A 25,359-nucleotide genomic window follows, 5' to 3' on the forward strand; every position below is an offset into this window, starting at 1 on the left:
AGCGATTGAACCCGTACTAAATCAAATAATCTATTTTAGTCCTTTATACTATAAGCAACCCGATTAAGGGTGCCAAAGAAAGGTGATCCAACCTGCTATTAGTCCTTTATTTTCCACGAGTGATACAACTCGGTCCAATTAACCTGCTATTAGTCCTTTTCCATGAGTGATACAACTCGATCCAATTAACCCAAATAATTATAAGTCCACTGGAGATGAGTCGAAATCTCCGGCTGATACAAGCCAAAACTAACCAATACACAAATTTCCAAAATACTTTTTTAGAGGCCCAGGCATTGCTCCTCAGGGTAAAAAGAATATACATTTTTTAAAACCCAGCTTAAGTCAGAGTTAACGTAAAGGCTCTGTTTTGAACTAGCCACAGTTCCCTGTAATGTGTATTTATTCAAATCCTTAAACAACTGACTCTTTTAGAAGGGATTTTATCTACCTCTGCAGCATCTGAATTCTGTGAGGCCGCACACAGCAAATCAACCCCGGTCCGACCACACGGCGCTTCAGACAACTAAAAAATAATCAAATACTGTCTTACCACACCGAAGCGTCGGGCCGAGACGGATCAATCAGGACCAAACAGCCGCCCGCCGAGATTCCAGAACCGGCACGAGCCCCCAATTGTTAAAGGAAGAAAATATTCTAAATAGTTAACTTTGGAAAAAGGTTGGGTGTTTCTCTTCCTCTCCCAGGTGCGCTCAGCGAGCTGCGTGTGGCCCCCAAGGAAAACCAGCAAGATATGCGAACGTCACAGAATCACAGAATTTAATCCAACAAAAAACAACTTATGAATTAACAACAAAACTGCAGAACAACAGAGACATACATTCCATTACCTGACATAGGAGGAAAGAAAGCAAAGAGTACAGAGACATCTTTGGAGAGTTGCAAGGGCAAATCTGATCTGTAACTTCTATTTAGAAAGCTTTATCCTCTTGTATCTAATCCATTCAAAAAGGGCTGGCCCTCGGTCCTCCAACCAAAAGCCATCTCTGACACTGCCTAAAACTTTACCTAATTTACTGCAAACATCTGGGGTCATTTGCTTCTTTGTTTTAACAAGAAAAGGCGGAAAGCTTGTCCTGGCATCTAGAATTCTTAAAGTCATAAAACACAAGATAAGCTTCCACAGACAGCTTGTGGAATGCGGGGGCCTTTTTCCTGATTCAGTTTTCACACCATCCCTGGTTGTTTATTCTGGAAGACTTTTGACCTTCTGTAAACCAAGCAGAAATCTCTCCTGCAGGCTTAACTGTTATTCACCCCCCAGGAGATACTCATTCTATTGCCTGGTGCTCTAAATACTTACCCATTAGTAGTTTTAAATCATCAACAAAGCCTTATTCAAAATTAAGAAATATGTTCAAGTGAGAGTGTTTACACATGCCATAAGATTAACTGTATTAAAAGCTAAAAATAATCATTTTTCTTTAACAGTATGTACCCAGGTCTTGGTTCAAATCCCCTCTGATTTAACTTCTTGTTTTTTTTTTTTCTGTTCCTTGCTTGATTTTTCCATTTTAACTGATTAACTTTGCTTCCCCATTTCTGTTCCATACTCACCCATGCTGATTTCGTAATAAATACGAAACTGCAAAAAGATGAAAAATTAGGATAAATCAAAGAAAAATATAAAATTAAGAAAAAATGTGTATTAGTTCTTGCAAACTATTTGGTTTTGGAGGCACAGTTTGACCAGGTGCTTGAAGCCAAACCAAACATTAACCAAAGTGAAGATAAAATATAATCATTATAATAAAAATGAAAACAATGCATCATAGCAGGAGCAAACAACTAAAATCAACCCAGGCAATTAAACTGACATCTGCTCAACATTACCGCGCTGGCTCACTCCACACTCTCTGTTGTTATTGATACTAAATGAAACATGATTTGGGGAATTTTGCTGTTACTCAAAATGGACCAGTCACTCATCTTTTTTCTGTCTTTCCCCAGTTTCTCGATCCCAGGTGTCTTCACAGCGCCAGGAGGTGCTGACTGAGAATGTGACTCGGATGTCAGAGCACTCTAACGTGCTCCAGCAGACCCTGGGTGAGGGATCCACTCAGGCTGACCTCCTGGAAAACATCTGGAAACTGGAAAACATGTTTCAGAACCACAGCAACTGGCTGCAGAGGTTGGAGATCCTCATCAAGGTAACATATAGCATCAGAAACCTTTGTATTTTACCATGTTCTCTCTTATAAACTTTTACCATAGGCCAAAAAGATGGTTACACAAGCGAAAAGGATTGAGTTCTAGGTGTATCCAGTTTGATCAGCAATGTACTTGTTTCGAGCAGGATGTTTGCACCCCTTCAACATTCAACATGTACATTAATAAATGAATACTGTTGAGCTATTGCTAAATTAAGATTTAGGGAACTGTGCAAAATTTTAGGGTCATTCCACATTTTTACGTATTTTGCTTCCAAGCATCCAGATTTCTTTTTTATACTCTCTTAAACGGGTTATAATGATCTGTGCGTTTTCTGAGCTTTATGAAAGTCAAGATTTATATCTCCCTTTGCATTCAATTTCCATTGCTAAATCTATAAAAGTGCTAACATGGTAACTTGTTGGTATTTAACACCAGCAATATAGAGCTTTTGGTATGGCTTGTGTCTCATCTGCGTGACTTTACTGATTTAATTAATTAGCAGTTCAAAGCAAAATTGGCTCCACTTTACTTAGTTTATTAGGCCCACCAATTATTGTTTTGTTTTCCGTTTGTCAATTTTTCTATTATTTCATGCCTGCGATAAACAATATTATGTTATGATAGGGTCAGAAATAAGGACTGGATAAAAAATATGTGCAAAAGTAGCTCCAGAAAACTTTCAAAGAGCATCAGAAAGCCAAATGTACTGATTAAAATTTGAAAGATTCTGATTCAAATTGTCAAAACAAAGCAGAAATGTTTACATACAGTGCTGCATTTGTGTTTATCTAAGCAAAAATTGTTTAAAGAATGGATTTGCATTGCTTTCTAGAACTTTCCTCAGTCACTTCACAGAGGAATGCAGCTTGGAAATTTTCCTCTTTTATACCTTTTATAGCTTTATCAGCAAAAACCAGGAATTTTGTCTCACTCTTGTGTTTCATGAGTGGTCTGCTCTAGAGACCGTTATGTAGAGAGCAGATCCTTTATGGTGTAATGAAAAAAAGCTTTGCTGTGTTTAAAGCAGTTAAACAGTTTATTTTAAAATGAAGCCTACGCTTGGAATCAAATTCTAATTTTAATGAATTGCAGGTTTATTAGATTCAGCAGGTCTGATAAAGAGTTGATTTGATTTAACTAGTTGGATGGTTTAGAGTAAAAAATAAACTCGGGTGTTACTTGGTTCAATAGCAGGGTGATTACATTTTAAATTTTGTTGTTTTTTTCTCTTTTTTATTTTATAACTTGTGTTTCTCCATACAAACATCCATACATTTCTCTGGCATTTCATAAATTTCTTCTAAGTGTTTTTTTTCCAAGTTCCTACCTAAAGCCTGACATCTGTAGGAACATCTGCCATTGTGAAAAATTGTATTAAACGTTGTCATAAAAATCTTGTTTTCAACTTGAGAATCAGCTAAATCCTCTCCCCTAAAGGGTCTGGAGGTGGAGCTGAGCAACATCCAGGCTAACTCCCTTCAGTCAGAAGGCTACTTGGTACAGTTGGACGACAGGTTGTCCTCCTTCAGCACCTCCGCTGGCAGGAACCTGACAGGTTTAAGCATGGAAGTAGCGCGAACCTCCAGGTGGCTTCATGACCATGACGTTCTTCTGAGGTAGAATTTTATACTACAGCTCGAAAAAGGTAAAATGTTCAACAATGCAATCCTAGTAATTCCTGGTTGTATTTCAGGGAGACAGCAGGTCATTTGAATGGGCTCAGAGAGAAATTAGATGAAGTCAACTGGACTGTTGGAGCTGTTAATCACACCTTCACCAATGACATCAACATACATCACCTTAAAATACATGACTTACAGGTTTGAGCTTCACCAGTTCTTAGACAACATGACAGTGGATAAAACTCCTGATGATAACTTTAACATCCTCCATTTTGCACTCTATCTGTTTAGATACAGATCATCAACATAACAGAGGACACCAGCAGTTTATGGGGAAAACACATCCACACAGAGGCCCAGCTGAGGAGCGAGATGGAGATCCTGAGCACAATAACGGAGGACCTCCGTCTGAGGGACTGGGAGCAATCCATGACCCTGAAGAACCTCACGATGCTGGAAGGTAAATAGGATGACATAAACATTGGTTAAGACTACAGGTTTTATCCTGTTTAGAATATAAGATGAAGCAGTAAGTGTAAATTAAACAGAATATTGACATGGTATAAAAATAGCAAGTTGTTCTAAAGTTGGAAGCAAAACACCCTTACGTTATCGAGAAGTATGAAACCTTGAGCTCATTAGAGGGCTTTGCTTTATTTTCAGTCTGTTTGTTGAGCACCATAGAAACTGGAGTTTAAGTCCTGTTAAAGAAGTCTGTTTATGACATAAGAGCATAAGAGCATAACAGCATTACATCTCCAACAGCAATAGAGATGTTAAAACATACGTCAAGTATATCTTAGTCACCAAGGAGCAGAAAAAAACGTTACAATTAAAGTATATTTAAAGCACAGAAGCTGGCACATAGGTTGTTCTGCCATCTTAATTCATTTCAGTTACATAGATGGACTACTCTAGGATGTGTGATCTTTAATAAAAAATACAGTTCACAGGGTGCAATAGCAGAATATACACAGTCTTTAAAAGTAGCAGGTGATCTGAAATGCTGTCAGCTCCTCAGCTCTTCTTACAGGTTATATTTTACTTGCTCTGAAAACTATGATAACCACAGGAGAAGGTTGATTTTATTGCTGGTCAATAGTTTCTGTATTAACTTACCCATATGATTTGGATGGATTTCCTCTAGCAAAACAGAGAAACATTTTTCAAACAGAATTTCTTGATATTTCAAAGAGCTTATGGGTCCCAAGGTTCAGAACGCCTTTGGAATGGCAGTTAGGCCAAAGACTTCTATTCATAATCCCACACACTTAAGGTTTGACACTTACAATAGAGTAGGAAGGAGAAAATCTTACAAGTACTTACAATATTAAATAGTATGAAACAGAACAACATTCTAAAAGTTAAGCAGAAGTTAAAATACACATATCTGAAAGAAAACAAATACTGTACCATTAAAAATAATAAAAGGGCACATTCTGGCAAAAATAAAAAGTGTAAAAGAAAATTCGTAGAAGGGTGGAAAAATTGTGCAATAAGCTGGATCACAGGAAAAAAAGAACTTTATAAGACATGATAGTAGAAAAAAACTATTTCATAACAGGTAAAAAATACTGCATCTGTGATCATTAACATATGTGGTAATTAACATCAGTAAGATGCTTATTAAGCGAACCAGAAACAGTGCAAATAACTCTTTATCAGACCAACAACCTTTACAACCAGTAGCAGGGTTGTAAAAAGGCATTAGGCCTCATGGGAGCGGCATAGATTATTAAGTCTAACGGCTGGAAAAAAGGATCTGTGAAAGGGCTCCTTTATGCATCTAAGATATGGGTGCTCTCAAGCTCTTTAAGAACTTCATGCATGGGATGGGAGAGATTGTACACCAGTTGTGTGTTTTTTTTTATGTCCTTCTGTCTCGTACCACCTGCCCTATGTCCAGTGGACATGCTGAGACACAGCTGCCTTCCTAATGAGCTTATTAAACAGCTTCCTCTGAGCTGCAGATAAGCTGCTGCTTCAATACACCATGCCATAACAAAAGATGGCTGATGCAAGCAAAGAAGGTCTTTATTTAGTTCCCTGTGCACTCTAGGAGTTAAATCATTTGGCAGATTTAAATTATGACCTTTTTAGACCTTATCTGTCAGTGGTGACATATTTCTCCTCATCCATACAACTTTATCCAAGGTCAGTATTTTGTTTGGAAAGTTGGTTTTCCTAAATACCTTACAACTTAATTAAGCAGTCTTCAAGACTTCTACATATGTGCCTCCCCCTATTGTTAATAAATATGTGAGAGGAAGTGTATTGAAACAACTATCACCAGCAAAACTCCTATGTAATCAGTTATGCAAAGATATGCATGCTGTGTGAGACACAGGCTCATTCTGAGACTTCCCAGACTTTTATCTTAGCAAATCAGCTGAGTAAATTGCATTTGTGCTCTCACAGGAAACCCTTTCTCTAAATAATCCTGCAAACCTCAGGCCTGCTTTTAATGTTTAAAAGGAATATACATCTTAGCTTTTAGATAAACTCTAAAACATCAAATCTTCTCTATTATGAATATCAGTCTAAAGTACTTAAAGTGTTTGATGTGTGCTGCTGTTTAATGTAACATTTACAAAGTTAGACATTCATTGTTAGAACATGATAATGTCAGCTCTTAGTTTAATGGCTCTCTATGGAAAGCACCTCAGTGGTGGAGGAAGGATCTTTTTTCAACAGCTCCTCTGAGCCATTTTTGGAGTCTGACTGACTGCAACTTCACTTTACATTTTGGGATTATAACCCTGGAGTTTTAAGCAACTCTCTGTGTTTTCCTTCCAATCTGCTCAAACATGATTACTCCAGATGCAGTTAATTTCCCACTGCCAGTGTAAAAAAAAAATTGGTTCTTTTGCTTGTTAAAATTAAAAGGTATGCCATGATGTAATGCTGGCAGGGGACACTGTCCAAAGAACCAACTGGTACCTCAGAAGTTTGGGACCGCCCTACATATTGTTGGGATGGCATTTCTCCTCAGCCTGCAAACAATTGTGGATTAAATTCAGAGCTATACCCAGAACGAAAACTCTAATCAGCTTTGTTATTAGTCTTAGCTCTGGCTACATTTAGCTGTGATTAAGTCTGCGTCACCTTTGCCAAAAAAGTTCTACATCTGTTTATTCTCCTTTCCCCTTTACTCTCTACATGCCTGCTTTGGTTCTGTTGTTGCTTTTTTATCAAGCTGCTTCACTTTTTTCCGACTCATTTACTGCCACAGGTTATGTGTCATGATACAAAGCTGCAAGACATTCCCTCAAGTTGTTTGTTTTGACTGCCACAGAATCTTACCAAAAAGTATCAAGATATTCAAGTCATCTTTAGTGTCCCATAAATGTGTGTTTTTTTTTTTGTCATATTTGGACATAGCACCATCTTCCACATGCTGGTTGGTTTTACTTGCATACATTGTTGTAAAAAGCAAACCGAACTGTTTATCACTTAGGTTAAACTTTCATCTTGCCACTGTTCCATAATACTTACATTTGTGGACCACAACCAATAGTTGCACCCCTTGTCTGAGCTGTAAGACCCTGTAGCTTCTGCAGAGTTACTGTGATATTCTGGGATGCTTCTATAAATTATGTTATTCTTGCCTAGTCTGTTAGTGTATGTGGATGGAGATGTTCTAGGACTGTAGGTTTGTGGACATACATTTCCATCTTTGAATCAGAGATTAAATGATGCTCTTAAATAATGTTGGAGCTTCAGATGTTACAATACAGTCTCACTCCCAACTAGTCAAATATTGACGTTTGGTCAAGTCCCCGTCACGTCAGATACTGACAGTATTTGACGCAAGGTTCATGATAGGTTGTGGCGAAAACTTGCAGAAATATTCCTTTTTCTTGTCTGTGTCCTCCCAGTTGTTAAATAATATGAAAATGCAGTGGTATACACTGTCATATTTTTGTGGCTTCCTGCCAGTCTCAGGGACCTGTTCATGTTAGTAACATGTGTACAGTTACAGCGTTGCTCAAGACAGCTGCTGGAAGGTCTGTATTTAAAACCAATGCAGGTCTTGAAACATGCAAATAACAGGTCTAAAGGATGATAACTAACTGCACAAAAACAAGTCTTGAATTTCTGAGTATTCCCCTAAGCTGTGCTGTGGTTGTTAAACATGTGGTTTTAATTGTGGCCAGACTTTTTTGCTTGTTCTCTGGGTATTTGGCTCCTCTCCTCTCCAAGTCTCTCAACAAATGCTTGGCCTGAATCTGTAGGCCAGTGTGACTTTCACTTAGCAGCAATGTTTTTCTGCTTGTTATTACAGCTATAAATAAATGCAATGATCTATAGAGTTTAACTATATGAATTAAATTATGGTCAGTACCTATGAAAGGTTTGGGGCCTTAGTGTGTCCAGATGGCTTGGGTTAGAAGCTTTCTGTTATGTTCTATACTTATCATTGTAATTTAATTGGCCTGACGAGTTCTCCAGGGTGTACCTTGCATGTCACCCAATAACTGTTGGAGACAGGGGTTGCATGGTCATGCTTTGAGGCAAAAAGATCTTGAGTTTGAACCCCAGATTGTGGTCTTTTTTACATAGAGTTTAGACCTTTTACCCATGTATGTGTGAATTACCCTCAGAAGTGTGCATCCATGTGTGTTTGGTATTTGTCACTCTGTGACTTTATGAGGAAATGGCCTCTGGTCCAGGGTGTATCCAGCTTTTTAGACAATAATTGCAGGACATAGGCACCAGACAAATGACTGCTGGACATAGGTACCAGCCCAATGATGGTAGGACATTGGTGCCAACCCAATGATGACAGTACATAGGCATCCCTTAGGCCAGAACACATTCGTCCTCTTGCTTTTGTAATAATTGAGTGTATTTTTGCTAGATTTGTCTCTTTTAACAGTTTTTCTTGATAAGAAAATTTATTCATCTTGACAGCCTATACCATTGTCTAGACTTAAACCATACAGGACATTGTTGATGCGTGTTCTACACATGTATCATTTACTGTTTTTCAGTTCAATTAGCATATTTTCTAAGCCAGGCTTTAATTTGGGCTACCCAATAAGCCTGGAACTCAACACTACTCCAGACATCTTGAATTGAAAAAGCTTTCTGGGTGGGAAGCGAAACATCTTCAAACTTGGAAAACAAGTCCAGTGGTTGGTTTTTTTTTTAAAGTTTTTTGAAATGACAATGACCTGGATGACTGAGAAACTTCACCAGCACATGCTACACATCTAGTACAACATAAATTATTTAAAGTACTTTGTTGTTGCTGTAGGCAGCCTTCCAGGTTTGTCATCTCTGTGGTGACCAGTATTGCCAATGCCATAGAATGTCATTTTTTGTATCCTTCTCATGATAAACCTTTTTTGATTATTAAATTACTCTCTGTAGACTATGGCTTACCAGGTGTGTTAAAAACAGTGTTGCCTTAACAAGAGTAATGGGCAGCTCTCATATCCTTCCAGCACCAATACTGTTATTTCATATCTCTAAGCATCTATCTTGTACACAAAGGAAATGTGAAAGAGCTTTCCTCAGCTAGCTGAATGACAGTGATTGCTACAAAGGTGGCTAGTGCTCAGGGCTGCTTAACTCAATTCAACCGGAGAAAATGTGCATAACTTTTGACACTTTCTCTGGTATCTAATAGATTCATTCAGACATCCCAGATGGTATGGTTTAAATGCTTTCTAAAACATTGGTATAGTGTCATATCACTAACTGGTACTTGCCCTGACCATAAATGTAACTGCTATGTCTCTGTTAGGCACCACATCTGTACATTGTATAAACTATTGATAGAGTACAGCTTTTTTTATATTTACTTCTCTGTGCAGGACCTCCAGGCCCTAAAGGAGAAAAGGGGGACATTGGACAAATAGGTGTCCCTGGTGTTCCTGGGCTCCCTGGCCTGCAAGGTGGGTAAAGCCATACAGTACCATTGAACATATCGACTATCAAGGTATGTTGGTTTAAATTGGTTGAACTGAACTCTGTCTCTGGTGTTAGGCTCTAGGAAGCATATTTTCCCCAGAGACTGCCTCCTCTATATCCTTTAGATTAAATGCATGCTGTTTACAACTGCTGGTTAATTACAGATACCTTAATATATTTACAAATCTTGTTTCTGATTTTTTGCTCTTAAACAACAAGACAAGTACATTTGTTGGTTGAATATACTTTTACTGCCATAACCCAGCCAAGGAAGAAATTTGTTCAAATTAAGAGTGAAGCTTTAACTGCCATTTCTACACAAAAAAAATCAACATCTTTGAACATTTTTAGATGAGGCAGTCAGCCTCATCCAATCCAAACCTGAACACAATGTAATGGTCTAAATCAGGATCTAACGACTCCTATCTAAAGACTAGCCTCAATATCGAAATAAGGTCAATTGCTCGGTGGCAAGTCAAAAAATATATATAAGAATAATTTTAGCCACAGCTTGACTTGTTCAATCTTAGCAGAACAACCAGATAGAAAAATGTGCCATTATTTATTTATTTTTTTATACATTTATGTATATGCAATGCTTTTCAGTATATTTTGCTTTAATATGTTTGCACAGTAAAGACGGTTAGGAAATGTTGTTCAAAACATCTTGCTGAATAGTTTTGAGTCATTTTAATTCACTACCCTGTAAACATTGATTACAAACAGCCTATTTTGGATTTGTGAGGATATGGGGGGGAGGGTAAGATTCATGACTGAATAGCAGGACTGGTGGAAATTTAAAGACCAGAGATTAGTTTCACAAGCGAATCCACCCTCCAAACACACACATTGTTTTCACTGCTGTTACTACATTGAGTTCTGATGTAGAGTGTGGACAGCTTAAATAGTCACCTATATATATTAAGAACGCAACGTTCCAGACTTTGGGTGTGGATTTATTTTCAGATGGGGCCAATAGGATGGATAATCCATCTTCTTCTTTATTATCCTGCTAAACATAGCATCAATCTTCATCCAAAAGGAATTTCGATATCAGAGCCATGATGCTCTTTTTTTTACTTTTTGAAAGACTGACTGCATATATGCAGGTACCTGTCCTCTTGTTGCATCCCCAAACATTTCCAAGACACACTTTTATTTTTGGGGGGAATATTATCTGCTGTAACGGTTCCAGGAAATGTCTCAACAGCAAAAAGAAGAGCTTTTTTTTTGTTGTTAATACAAAACAGATTGAAGAAAATAAGAAGCTAACTTTTCATGTAAAATCAATAAAGCCCGATAACTCTATCATTCTTGTCTTTATTGGAGAAGAGATCTCTGTTAAAAGTTATACAAATATATAAATACATAATAAATAAATCACACTTTTTTTACATTGACGTTTGTTTTAAGGCAGTGGTTCTCAAACTTTTTCTGTCATTCCCCACTTTGGACAAGGGGGAATTTTCAAGCCCCGCCTGTCCCCATCGCCCCAACACAATGCTAATGAAATATGAAACAATCTTAAAATGTTCCAATTTTATTGAAGTAACAAGTAGTATCTAAATACAAACTATCTACATCAAATAACAGCAAGCTCAAAAATAAAGAAAATAAAAATGCAGCTGTGTCAAAATTTGTATCAAGCTCAAAGATAGAAAAAATTAAAGTGCCACTCTGCAATCTGTTAATAAAAGAAAAGAAGTGAAATCCATCTGGCAAGGCAGGTCTATTTATCCCTGCATTAGTGGCTGCAATGAGCCTTTTTTGCATTGCACAGTTTCTCAAAACGGTGTTGCAGCCTTGATACTGCCACTCTCAAGTCATGCTTTGTTTTCAGTGAAGCAACAGCTGAAAAGCCCATCTCACAGAGATATGATGTGGCAAAGGGAAGAAGAATGCACACAGCTCTCTGCCCGATGAGTGGATACTCCCTCTCCACTCCAAACCAGAAACATGAACATGTGGCTGTGTGAATCAAACGCCGTTATTCATTTAAGATAAAATATTTCAAATTCAGTTATTTATGATCAACCTGCGCCGTCAATCCCGGCGCATGTGCGCTTTATTTGCAGTCTGGACGCTAAAGTTAAACATGCTGTGTCCCTTACTGCAGCGCTGAGAGGGACTCCTGCGATAGCGGGGGAGAACGGGGTTGGGAGGGAGGAGGCGCCCCACGGCAGCACCTGCCGCTGGAGGACAAGAAAAGGAACGATACGTGCTTTCCCGTAAGAGTCTCCAAAAGTCGCTAGATTTGTCGCTAGTCGCTTTTTTGAAAAAGAGTCGCTGGAGGGGTCTGAAATATAGCGACAAAGTCGCTGAGTTGGCAACACTGGGGCGAGAAAGTTTATTCCGTTACAAATAATATGCTGACGTCACGTCAATCATTATTTTGGCACTTCAGTTCCAGGTGAAATTTTTCTCATATCTAATGTTCTTTTAATTAGACTGCATGTAGGCTAGTAATGATTACTTTGTGGGTTTGATTGGTCTAAAAAGCGGCAACATACAGCTATAAGGACAGTTTGCTCTCACACGTTCTACATTTATAGTCTCACACACACACACACACACACCGGAACTTGGCGCGCCCCACCTGTCACGTCTCAATTCCCCACCAGTGGGTCGCGCCACACACTTTGAGAACCGCGGTTTTAAGGAAACTGGAATCCCTTAAATAAAGTTTTCCAATGTACCGATCTATAATTTCAGATACAATCAGCAATAATTAAAGCAAATTTTAATATTTGTCACTTTTCATAGTTAGAGTCTCGCTATGTTCTGACGTTTTGGACCCAAACATATCATATACTGCAGACATGCCACCCGAATCATTGGTATAGACCAGTTTTCCATTAGGTCAGAACATGTTTAATAATAGTTATTTTGAAGGGATGTTCTAAAAGGACTATGCAGCAGTTGTTTAACATGTCTATATGGGGTTTACTGCTACATGTACCTTTTTCTCTTTACCGTTATCTTCTATGGTCTTTGATCATTTAAGGTATTCTCTGATTGCAGAAAATCTTCCCAAATCAATACAGATTAAAAAACAAAGGATTTTATTTGTATATGTGTTTTGCTTGTGTTGCTGAATAATTATTAAAACAAACATAACAAAGAAGCTGCTGACAGAAAAAGGAAAACTTGGCAGATGCAATGGACATCAGCACAGAGATAAATAAGGGGATTCTAACAGTGTAATGTTTCACAATTTAGATAATCCATGTCTCTTCAACAAACAGATGTTGTGTTTGGAGTTGTATATTCTTGTCTAAAACACTCTTTGAGGATCCCTGAGGTCAGTCTTTTTTTTTTTTTTTTGCTTTTCTTTCTTAATGGTATGACTAAAAATTTGGTGGTTTGCAATCATCGTTTACTGTAAAACTGCTGCTGTAATTAAACATCTGCAATCAAACATAACAATGTAGTGTTGGTGGGGCGGGGCATTTCCAGGAGCACCACAAATAAACAAGCAGCAGCTGTCTTCTCTCACTCATTTTGTCAACTTTTTGTCACTAAAATGTAGAAGTTATCACAATATATTGAAGAGATGCCATTATACTGTATCATCCTGTGTTGTTGTTCCAGATTCAGGCAGTTACTGTAAAAAAAATTTGAAAGCGACTACTTGCACAAGCTAGATACCTTAGAAGTTTGTTCATCTTCCTTCTGGTGTGAGTGAGTTTCCTATCACAGAGAGGCTCTTTGCTTGTGGCTGAGCCAACCCATGCTGCTGCACAACAGAGAACATTCCTCAATGAAGATGACGAGTGTGTACACAAGGAGGCGAACAATCATCTCTCTTTGCCCGATGATTACCCCTGATGGGATTCCAGCCAAAGACCTAAACCAGTATTATCATTCTTGTTGAAATTTGTGTTCTTGTGAATCTCTTTTAAAAATGGTTAAAATGGTAAATATTCTGTACTTATATAGCGCTTTTTCAAGTAAGCCCTTTACACTACATTCACACATTCAGGCACACACTCACACACTGATGGTGGTAAACTACATTGTAGCCCCAGGGAAGCTCGATGACATAAACGAGGCTGCTGTTTACTGTTACCACCAGTGTCCATTTTGAATTGAAAAAGCTTCCTTATAGGGTAACGAAATGTCTTCAAACTTGGAAACAATGTCCAGTGGATTGTTTTTTTAACGTTTTTGGTATGACTATGACATAGTTGACTGAGAATTTTAACCCCATTGCAGTTACCTCTGTCAAACACCACATTCTGCGCTGCAGACCGTTCTTGAACCTGACAGTTTCTGCCTTGAACCAGTCAGTTGAAACAAATAGTCGTCTGGACAATTGGAGATGGATTTCAGCTCCCCGGTTCTCACCTGGAGTAAAGGTTTGGCTGTCAGCTCATGACATTAACCTAAAGATTTCTAGTCACAAACTCTCTCCCAGATTAATGGGTCCATTTAAAATCCAGGCAGCGCTCAGTCGCTCTTTTTTTCACCTCAAGCTGTCCGATCATTTAAAGATTCATTCTGTTTTTCACATTTCTCTGATCAAGCCTGTCCTGTCTAGTTCTCTTTGCCCCCCTCCCAGTCCCCCTCCACCCCCCCGAGACATTGCTGGACACCCAACCTTCACTGTACGAAAGATTTTAGATACTTGTCAGAAAGGACGGGGTTTTCAGCATCTGGTCGATTGGGAAAGTTATGGCCCTGAGGAACAGTTTTGAATTCCTTCTTTTTCTATTTTGGACAGTGACCTTGTTCGGGACTTTTGGGCTTCTCGCCCTTCCTTGAAAGCGGGGTATTTTTAGGGTCTCTGGGGTTTTGCTGTCTTTCTGGTGTCGGTGAGCTTCCTGTCACAGAGAAGATCTTTGTGGGTGGTTGCACCAACCCGTGTTGTGGCACACCTGAGAACATGTCTCAATCAAGATGACTCGAGTGTATTAAAGGAGACAAATTATCAGCTCTCTTCATCAGATGATTAACCCCTAACGGTGTTCCAGCCAAAGATCTAAACCTGGAATATCTTTCTTGTTGAAATTTGTCTTCTATTTAATGTTTTCTAATGTGGACTCTGTTATTGTTCCAGACTACCAATGAACCTCAGTTCTTCCCTAATCTTAATGGAAAAGCTCTTACCTTTGTACAGCTGCTCTCAGTGTTCATCACCTCTCCAGCACAACGTCTCTTGCAAGTACTAACTTTCTTGGATCAAATTCTCCTGGTCCTCTGGGGTACAGTCTTTACAGCCCATTGAATCAATCCCCTACAGATCCATGCTACCTCCCCTTCTTCTGTCGAGTAATCAAGTCATAATTTTTCATCAACCACTCCTTCCTGATCACTCTGCTGTCTCCCCTCAGACCAATCAATAAAGATTTGATTTGTAGAGTACAAAAATAATATTCGAAGGAGCTTTAAATCTCTGCAGCTTCTTCATAAATTAATATTATCCTCACAACTTCCTATAAATGAATGTTGGCATCTATTTCTTTGTAGGTTTCCATTCCGTTTCTTTGTAGGGTTCCCTAAATGTATAGTGGTTGTAACTTAAACTTCTCGAACTTCTCAAACTTTTTGCTGTGTTTTTTATTTTCATGGTGCTGTTTGTTTCACCAAGTAGTTACATACATTTTGTTTTACATTTTTCCTGTTTTTCTTTTTTTAAACGGTTCACTTAAAAACTGATCCAATACATTCAAGTTCAGATTAAAATACAAATATCTTAAATGTAATTAAGACCAACTACAGTACATTCCAATTCCATACATTAAGATCTAATAAAATATAAAATAGCAGTTGGAAATGGATAACTGGCTTAGGGCAACTTCATTTAATCAAAATCAGGTTTAGAATTGGCAGCCATTTGCCTACACTTTCTGAGTTTGAGAGGACAAAACCAAACAAAGGGATGGCTAGGCCATGCATACTTAGAGCATTAAAAAAAATTTTTTGATTCCTTTTCCTTTAATGCATTTCTATTAGAAAACAAGTTGCCTGCCAAAGTGCAGTGGGGTTGTAAGTCTTGTGCAGGAAGTTGGAGGGAAGTGTGTTGACCTTAAAGATGTCATTTTCAGTACTCCAGGCTGCTTCACTTAAAAACAAACTCAGATTGAGACAATTTGTTTATATATTACTCTAGACACTCATGTTTCTCCATTTACATCGAAGCCAAGAGCCTTTCATCACATCCACCCTCTTTCTACTTTGTGATCCAGTTGAATATACCTACAGAGCACTAAGAACACTTTTGCTACGGAACCAAACTGTGATTGATAGCGTTTTCTTAGTGGGTTGTTGAACTGCTTTGTTACATGACATCATGCATCATCAGTTTATTGTACCTTTCTTGCTCTAATGCTTTTAATCTAATCCTCTCACTCACATTTCCGAGCAGTCTGTCACAACTGTGCAATCAGAGCGAATCGGAGCACAAAGACATTTGAAAATAATAAAGCTGACTTCAGAGCTGCAATCTACAAGGCATTAGCACAATAATTTAGAGACATCTGATCGTGCTTACCATCAACAAATGCTCTGAGTTTGTGCCATGGTTTTAAAAGAAGCAATGAGAAAGAAATTGGCGTTTTGGCACATGTCAAAGAAAACTTTGAGCCTTTCCAAATCCAAATTTTCCATTAAATGATAGAGGATTAGTGGGTTTTAATACTTGTTTTTGGAGGTTCCTTTTTATCCATCTCAACACAAAATTCAAGGACCGAGACTTATATCGTAAACAATATAAATTTAATTAAAATACAAATTTCTTGAATTTTTTCTACTGTCATGCTGCCAATTAAGCCTAAAGTTGAATATCATTGCACCATTAAAACCTAATGTGATTAAAGCTTTGTTTTTGTGTTGTTGCTGTAGGATTTACAGGAGCCAAAGGAATGCAAGGCACACAGGGAATAAAAGGATCTCCTGGGGCTGATGGCCCACGGGGAGAGAAAGGCGAACGTGGACCAGTTGGGCCTAAAGGTACAATAATCTATCTCTATGACCTGAAGTTCCTTTTGTACCATTATGCTTATTAAGCTTTATGTCTTTCCGTTATAGTTAGATAATGTAGTGCACAGAACATTCCATATTCAACTTTTCATAGACACCTCATGCTTTCAGCTCCTTGCTTAAATCCAATTTTATTTATGTGCATTGGCATTATTCGTGTAATTTCATCTTCTCCTGAATTTCCCCAACGTGAAACAGCAAATTTTATGTCTGGTCTATACTGTCTTTCTGTTATATCAATAATTACTGAATATCTCTGTTTTTTTTGTTTTTTTTTTACCCTGGTTTGATATCCTGATTTACTTCCTGTCATTCTGTTATGTTCTGTTATGTTGTTGTTACATTTTTAAGCCGATTCCTACATGTGCCTGCCAACATCATGTCTGTATCTGGGTCTATCTCAGACAGAAAATATAGCAATCAAGGGAATGACTTTTTGTTTTTTTGTTTTTTTTTTCTTGGTTATTATGAATTGAGAAGTGTAACACCAGATGCTACAAACCTTTATTCTCTTTAAATCCAACTTCTTTAAAATTCAATTCAAAATTTGAAACCCATTCATTAAACTCTATATATTATTCACACATAGAGCGAGGGGAGGTTTATGGTTCTAAAGCAGCCAAGGTTTGTTTTAATCTTAGCCTAAAACTCCTCTGCATTGTTGGTTTTGATGTCGCTTCTTCTTCTGGAATTTTATCTACTCATTTTCTGTGTGGTTTTAAGGTCAGGCCTATTTCTGTAGCTGGCAGATCAGTCTAAGTGTTACCATGGTCAGTAAAGCAGGTATTTGTGCTGTTTATAGTGTGGAAGGGTGCAATTTTGGGCTTAATAATTATGTTAGTATTTCAGTAAAACTGTCTGGTTGTTGCATTGCCTTCAAACTGTGTCAAAACCTGCTGTTGTTTTATATATTAATTAACATTCTTAAGATACAGAAACTTAGGGCAATGTGTTATAATGCACATTATTGGGTTAACTGTTGAAAAATACCAGAAGAATCCAATGGCAACCAATTTAAACAAGCTTTTCACCAGCAATTAAACACAGCATGTATGGAGCTTATGGAGAACCGAGGCTGTGATGAACACAAAAACCATGTTAACCAAAGCAAGCCAAGATGTGTACAAAGTTGAACCCCAACAATTCATGCCAAACCAGGCAGGACACATTTAACTTTGCTGAACTTACAGTAACCTTTTAAAGTGTAAAGACTGCTTTATGGTCCAAGTTTAAAAAAAAAATGTGTGTATTTCTCAATATGTAATGAATAGGGTTTTTTTTACTTTTTGTAAATTTATAGAAATGACATTACACATTTACAAAGATTTTCAGAATTCCGAGGTACATTTTTTTGTTTACTTGGGACTTATTTTGCTTCATATATAGGACACTGCAGCAGTTTCTTACGTTTCATTTTTCAGATTTCAACACCCTTGAAATCTGAAAAAGCTCTCAATTCTTCATATATTTTATCACTAAGGGTTAAAGTTTTTCAACATGTTCTTCCTTGAAACAATTTTCAGGCTCAGAAAAATTTCATAAAACATTTACGAATAGTTTTGTGAAATATATCTCTAATAGGATTTCATGGAAACTAAAAAGTTTACTACTACTTGTGTCTCTAGCATGTGCAACTGTTTACAAAGCCACATAATTTTTATTCTAGCATGACAGCTGTTCCTGCTAATCCAATTTCTGTTCAGCCGTCTCATAACTCCTCCAGTGCAAATAAAACAACAACAAAAAAAGTTAGACCACGTGTTTTTTCTGGTTAAAGGAAAAACTGACTGGGAGTTTTTTTTTGACCAATGAACATATTAAAAAATATATTTTATTCCTTAATATAATAATTTATTTTAAAATTTGTTGTTTCATGTAAAACATTAACTCATTATTAAGTGCTCATATTAATCCTTAACAAAAAAGAACTCCATATTATAATATTAATATTTTTTTTTTTTATGGCCTCATACATTTTTACAACTTCAGAATACAATTGTTTTAACACATAATATTTCCAACATTTATTAGTTTAAGAATTGCTTAATATTAATTCTGTTTTCAGTTTAAAAGCATTCAGTGTTTAAATTCCACAAAAACATCTAAATGCAGGATTGTTCAACTACAGTGAAACATTTCTTAACCTTAACTGTCTTTATTACCTTTGGCTTTTGTGGATCTTTTGGAATTTACAAATCAGAAAGATCCAGATATCACACTGAATCCAGCATTGCTGAGCCGTGCCAGTAATAACGAAACACCCAAGGGACGAGAACACAATTCTGATGAAGGAATCAGAGCGAGGATAAGCAACTGTTGAGTTTTTAGTATGTGTGTGTTTTGCCCAGCCGACAGCTGTTGTTAGTCACAGCTGGATTAGTCAAAATGTCCAATGTTCGGTCTCACAGTTTACCAAGATCTCTGAAAAACCTGCAGTTCCATGCATTTTGATACGGTCCAGCAGTGAGTTTAAGACTCGATTCCATCTTTATTGCGTATTTATTTGCACAAATGAAACTATTTCAATTGCCTGCTTCTCCATATCCATGTTCTCATGATGTCGCTTATATAGAGCTCCCTAACTGGTGGACCTCAGTATAAATCTGGATCTGAACAGAGTATTATCTGGATAATGGCCAACTATTATATTTTAGTGGAGAAATGTTGTACTACTAATGCAGTTATAGAAATGAATGTTTATTTTAAGCTACTCAGCTATAATGACTTAACACGTTACATCACAGTACCTTTTTATTGCAACAAAGAAGGCCTTCATTAGCTTACTACTGGGCTGAGTCTTGCACATTTTCTTTTAGAGTTCAGCAAGTAAAGAGCTGAACCATCTGACAAAATATACAGTTGGTAAACTTGGAAACTGCATATTCTAAATTGAACCAGATAAGACATTTTCATTTTATTCCAGTGAAATGATAAGTGGCTGGGAAGATTGCACTGAAAACTCTGGAAGATTTCCATTAAGAGAAACATTTCAACTTGTACAGCTTTGCATTTGGTTCAACCTCCTGTGTGATAAAACAAAGTGGACAAAAACACAACAAACCAAAATGGTTAAGACCGTTTGGCATTTTGCCACCCTTTTTGAGAAAGTAGAGGTAAGTTTTACAGCTATAATGAAAGGTAATATTCTAAAAAATAATGATTCATCCTAGTCAAAACTCATCCTAACCAATTGCTGCTTTAATGACAAAATCATAGGTAAATGTCCAAGATACTGTTTGGGAAAGCTTAGACTGATGTGCCATAAACAGCTGCTGTTTTGTTGCTTTTACCTGGAACAGCTGACATATTTCACAGTAAGAGGCTTGAATCACAACGGCAGTGTTTGTGAACCGTCACAAACAGAGCTCACCAAGAGACATCATATATCACCAGCAGCTGTCCTGTGATTCCGCTGCTTGTTTTCTTAGTGTGACACGTCAGAATGAGAGGAAATGGCCTATTGTTGCAAATCATAGCCACATGTTGCAATCAGTGACCCGAGCGTATTCTTGTTGGTAGAATAAATTAAAGAAAACAGAAAAACTAGCTTCAGGGTTGTGATCATCCTAGCTTAGAAACATGATGTTAATGTTGCCTGCAATGAAGCTCTTTGGGTCTACATCATTTGGCTGAACAAGTAATAGACAATTTTATTGATTATTACAAAGAAAGATCAGATGTAGTTTCTGTTATTTGTTCCAGCTGAACACTTCATTTTTTATTTTACAGACTGGAGAGTGAAGAGTCTGTAGATCTTCTTGTATGACCAGGGCCCCAACATTAAGCAGACTGAGGAGATGAGGGAAAATAAAATGTCTGTAAAAACATCACTGGGAAGCTTCATGGTTTAATCTCAAAGACAAGTAATGAGTCGATGGGAACAGTTAGGGATTTCGTTTTTGGCACGAGCTCCGTGTTTCAGTCAAAGTAAAGCATGTTTTTTGTCAGTCTTTAAAATTTTTGTTACGTTTACAATTCACGTTGGTTACAGACATTTGTTTGTGACAACTTGCAGGTGGATAAAATGATAATTCCTTAACAAATACAAACAGCCAAATCAGTGAGGGCACTGGCGGCTGCTGGATTTTTCTCCAGGGGTGGCTATAAATACAAAATAGATGTATACCAAAAACCAATCAAACGTATACTAAGTTATCACACCAGTTTATTAATATTAATGCCAACAAAAGAAAAATACATAGTTAAAAACACTTTATAAAAACAAAAACATAATTTCATGTACAGGTTTATTTTTTGTACATATATTTTGAAGGCAAATCTGTGTTTTGTTTGGTTCAATACTGTGTCACAAACCTCAAGAAAAAATGTACCAGTTTAATAATGGAGAAGCTGTTAGTCAGCTTTATATTCTTTTAATATATAAAAACTTTTTCTTTGAGAATGTGTTTATTTAATAGCAACTATGCAAATTAACACACGATTAGAAAATGACACTAAATTTTTCTATGTGAATTCCAGATTGTTCATTCTTCTTTGCGTTTTCTAAAAAGTGCTTTAAATCATTCCTACCTGTCTTTATCCATGCTGGGTCAGATCCTGACATTTGAAAAAGGAGACAGGCAGTCAAGGCAGCAGAATAAAGCATTTTCCTCGCAGGGATGACAGACATGGTCTTGAGATGTGCAGTACAGGTGTGTGTGTATTAAAAGGAGATTTTGCAGAATGTTGTGTTGGTTGATGGAGAATTCTTATTAAGCATTTACATCATGTTGCACCTCTTGCCTGAGGTTGGGCTGTCTGGTGACCTGCTTGGTCACTTGGCTAAGATTGTCCATTCTAGTCTCTTTTGTAAGTGGAATTTGTGTGCAGGTGTCCTTCCTAAATGTATGGCTTTTTATTACATTTTTTTTTTTTGGCTAGTGCCCTTCCTGCACTGAGGGGTCAGGGGATCTCCCCCTGGGGTTGTGATTACTAACATACAGTTAGTCACATTAAAAGCTCACAACTATGTCTAGGAAAAAAATGTGACTGAAAAACAGCCCCAGATCTATTTCCTTTAATTTAAGGTGTTCATGGCAGTAGCCCAGTTGCTCTGATGCCAGCGGAGTTTTTACTAAAGCTGAGCTGTTATGGTAATTTTTTTAAAGTAGTACTTGTAGTACCAAAAGGGTTACAGTAAATTGCTCTAATTAAACCACTTTCTATCTGATGTGGGCCTGATTAAGTTTTAGCTCACTGTGGCCACTCCTCTTTTAAACATTCCAAAGAGCCAGGGAAAAAACGGGGAGATGCATCACATGTTATAGAGGGCTTCTTTGTCTATGAATCATCCCAGAAGATCTTTCAAAACTCTGAACATACAATTCAACCTCTATATACTATATATTTGAAAGAGAGGGTAGAGAAGAACAAAAAAACGGTTGTTTAACCATGTACTTCTTTCATAATCTCCTTTGTTGCCTAGATAATAAAAATATTTATTTCTATTATGGAGGAACAGTATTGGCAGTTTTTTTGCATGAATGTTGATCTAACTCCATGCATCTATGAATTTCTTTTTTTCTCACATTTCTTTCTCATTTCAAACTCATGCTTATTAAGCTCAAACGGGATTCAAATTTGACTAGAATAGACATAAGCATGTATCCGTATCAATCTGATGCTGCTTTATTTTAGCCGCTCACCAGTTTTTCTGTAATTTTTAATAAAACTACCCAAAGTGTAAAAATGTTAAAGGTGCAGTAGGAGATCTTTTCTTATAGATCTCCCCACAGCCGCTTAGCCGATCTCCCCACAGCCGCTTGAAACTCAAATAAATGGTCCCCTCTACAGTGAGAAATCAATGAATAAACCCAACCAATCACAAATGACGGTTCGTTGTACCTGATTGGTTCCTGCCATGTCAATCATGGTCTTCTGCTTGTCCCTCCCCCCTGCGTGCGTACCCTGACACTTGAACGAATGGATCCCCCAATGCTCGCGCAGTACGCCATGGCCGGAAGCTAGCCACTGTTATGCTACGTTCACAGCTAAAGCAGCAAGAGCAGCAAAGTGCGCATGCTGCTTCATTTTTTATGCTTGTACCAGTTTAGTTCTGACAAAATCTGGTCACCCTTGCCAGGGTGACCAGATTTTGGTTTCTGAAAAGGAGGACACTTTTTTTCTGGGGGGTCGTGTTGATTGCTGCTCCCTGTTTTGACTATGTGCTGCACTGTAGTCGACCAAAATCCCAATTGCTGCTCTAGCTGCGCAGTGGTGCTGGGTCTGATGCACGTTAGGCGGAGCTACCCTATACTGTCTTTGCCTGTAACAATGGCAGCTATATTTGCTTTGATCAGTGGGTATAAAGTAGTTTGAATCTATTTTGAAATGAGAAAGTCCACCCTAAAAACATGGTCAGGGAAGTCAATTCATCCAGATTACCATCCTGCATTCAAATATTTTTTCTGTTGGAGCTGCTCAGACCCCCTACACCGGCGGTGCGTTATCACCAGGAATCCCATTCAACAGCAGCCTTTGGCCCGGTCACCTCCTTGCAGTTTGCCGCGGCGGAGGTGACTGGCTGGAAAGCGTTTTTCATGTCCGTAATCAAAACTGCAGACAACAGGATAATAAAAGCGAAAATGTTGTTCAAAAATATAGCTTGCTATAACCATTTTTCCAATATCTCCTACAGCACCTTTAATGTTAAGTGTTAAAATATAACATAAATATTTGTTATTTGGAAGTCTAAACGAGTTTACTTAACATGGTTTTCCCATTTCCATCTTTCAGGACCACCAAAATATAGACTGTCTTTGTAGATCTTAAATCTGATCCTTCGCTGTATTTTTGTGGCTCAACAGTAGCTTATGGGGTGTTTGTGTTTTCCCTGCTGTGTAATTTAGTTGTTAAGGATGTGGTCAAAAGACATCCAGCCCTGACAACTCTTCACATCATACGCAGGGTGTGGCAGCTTGTTTGTACCAAACACAGGCCATAAAACTTGGGTGGCAGAGCTGAGGTCCACCGCCACCAACACCTCCACTGCCGGCCTATGAATAAAAAGGAAATCATGTTGAAGTTTGGATAAAAGCCCAGTTTTTTCCATATTTCTGTATAGCTCCATCGCAGAAACAGTTTTGTGGTTTTGGTCATTTTGTCAAAGAGTTAGGCTACATATATTTTTTAAATAAAAAAGAGGAATGACGTGCTTCTGACTGCAGGGATATTTGTAGGTACAGGTGTCATAAATTTACAACAATCACAAAGAAGGTGATATCCACCTCACTAATTTGATTTTTAGCAATATAACATATAAAATCTAATGTGTCAATACTAGAATGTTTTTACAGAATTATTCTGGTTTGCTTCTTTGTGGTTAACCTCTTTAGAGACAAATAAAACACATTTCCAACCCTCTAATTTGTGCGTCTTATACCTGCTGCCCTATATTACATGGTTGCTTACTAAAAGTATTCTGGTAAAAATTTTCCAAACAACTTTAAGGAGATGCAGTAGATATGAGATAAAGAAAATAGATTACAAATTTAGAAGGTTGACCTTTAAGGCTGAACTAACATACTCTGGAAAATCTGCTGTATTTTAATCCTTCTCTGGTTTTTTATCAGTTCTAAAAGAGTTTTGTTGATTTTTTAATTTGCAAACAGGTATTAAATCTGCTCAAACCTTCTGTATTATATTCATTTCTGATGTAAGCATGTTCTCATATCAATTTTTAAAAAATATTCACTTGTCATTTTAAAGTCATCCTATTTTTTTGGTTGTTCACAGGTGACAGGGGAGATCGAGGCTTCAAAGGGGAGAAAGGTGATCGAGGAGACAGAGGAGATCGAACAGGTGAGGACCAGTTAGAACATTTTGTTTTTTCTCTTTAGTCCATGTTTGTGTCTCCAAATTATTGCATGTTAGCCTTGTTTGTTATTTCACAACAAATGTATGTCTAGCTTAGTACACAATAACTAATAATGTATGCTGCACAAACCTTCAAATAGCTGATGATGTCATAATATTACAGGATCAATTTGTGACAGTTTATAATTAAAAAGAACTAGCTCAAAGTTAAGTTCGCACAGATAATAATGAATTAGCTCATGTTCGAAAATTAAGTTTACAAACCGATAAATTAACTAAGTTCATTTGGTAAATTAAACCACAATTCTACTCAATAGAACCTCAATATTCACCCTTTAAATGTGTGATTATAATATATAGAAAGAAATAGAAAATACTTGATGCAGTCAAGGTTTACTGTATGTGCAGTGAAGCCTTTATTTAGGTTCTGCTGATCTGTATCAAAAATGATCTCTTACATTTCTCATTCAGTAGCAGATATTTGAAGTGGATGTGACTGGTGTACGGACTAGTTTATTGAGTTTTTTTTTTATGTCCGAGTCTAGTTCGTAACCTCTCCCAAGTCCTCTGCAAAACTGACATCATAGTAGTTGATTATCCAAGTCAACTACTTTGTAGTCTGTATAATTTTTACTTATTTATATAGTCAGTGCATTTCTGCAGTGCAAGTGCAATAATCCATGTCAACTACTGTGTAGTCTTCCTTTAGCTCTCTACTCTATAGATATTTTTATATCTAAAGGAAACGTATTCCAGGACATTACAACCTGTTTTAATGCTTTTTGTACTATATACACTGGTTTTATGTTGCGTCTTGTATTTTTACCTTTCATGGAGTTAAATCTGT

The 25,359-nt window shown here is 37.4% G+C and overlaps 1 protein-coding gene across 1 annotated transcript in view; it reads left to right on the forward strand.

The window, feature by feature from the left end:
* Positions 1-1,931: 1,931 nt before the first annotated feature.
* The window catches only part of scara5 (scavenger receptor class A, member 5 (putative)), a gene marked incomplete at its 5' end in the record, with an annotated part of 40,427 nt that continues 16,999 nt past the window's right edge, over positions 1,932-25,359 (forward strand). Inside the window, 7 exons of the mRNA XM_038272354.1 lie at positions 1,932-2,171; positions 3,613-3,791; positions 3,869-3,995; positions 4,089-4,257; positions 9,620-9,700; positions 16,560-16,667; positions 24,432-24,497. Coding sequence (XP_038128282.1) covers positions 1,932-2,171; positions 3,613-3,791; positions 3,869-3,995; positions 4,089-4,257; positions 9,620-9,700; positions 16,560-16,667; positions 24,432-24,497 — 970 coding nt within the window. The remainder of the gene's footprint in view (positions 2,172-3,612; positions 3,792-3,868; positions 3,996-4,088; positions 4,258-9,619; positions 9,701-16,559; positions 16,668-24,431; positions 24,498-25,359) is intronic.

The sequence above is a fragment of the Cyprinodon tularosa genome, unplaced genomic scaffold, assembly GCF_016077235.1.
Source record: "Cyprinodon tularosa strain WSP-4 unplaced genomic scaffold, ASM1607723v1 ctg825, whole genome shotgun sequence".
NCBI lineage: Eukaryota > Metazoa > Chordata > Actinopteri > Cyprinodontiformes > Cyprinodontidae > Cyprinodon > Cyprinodon tularosa.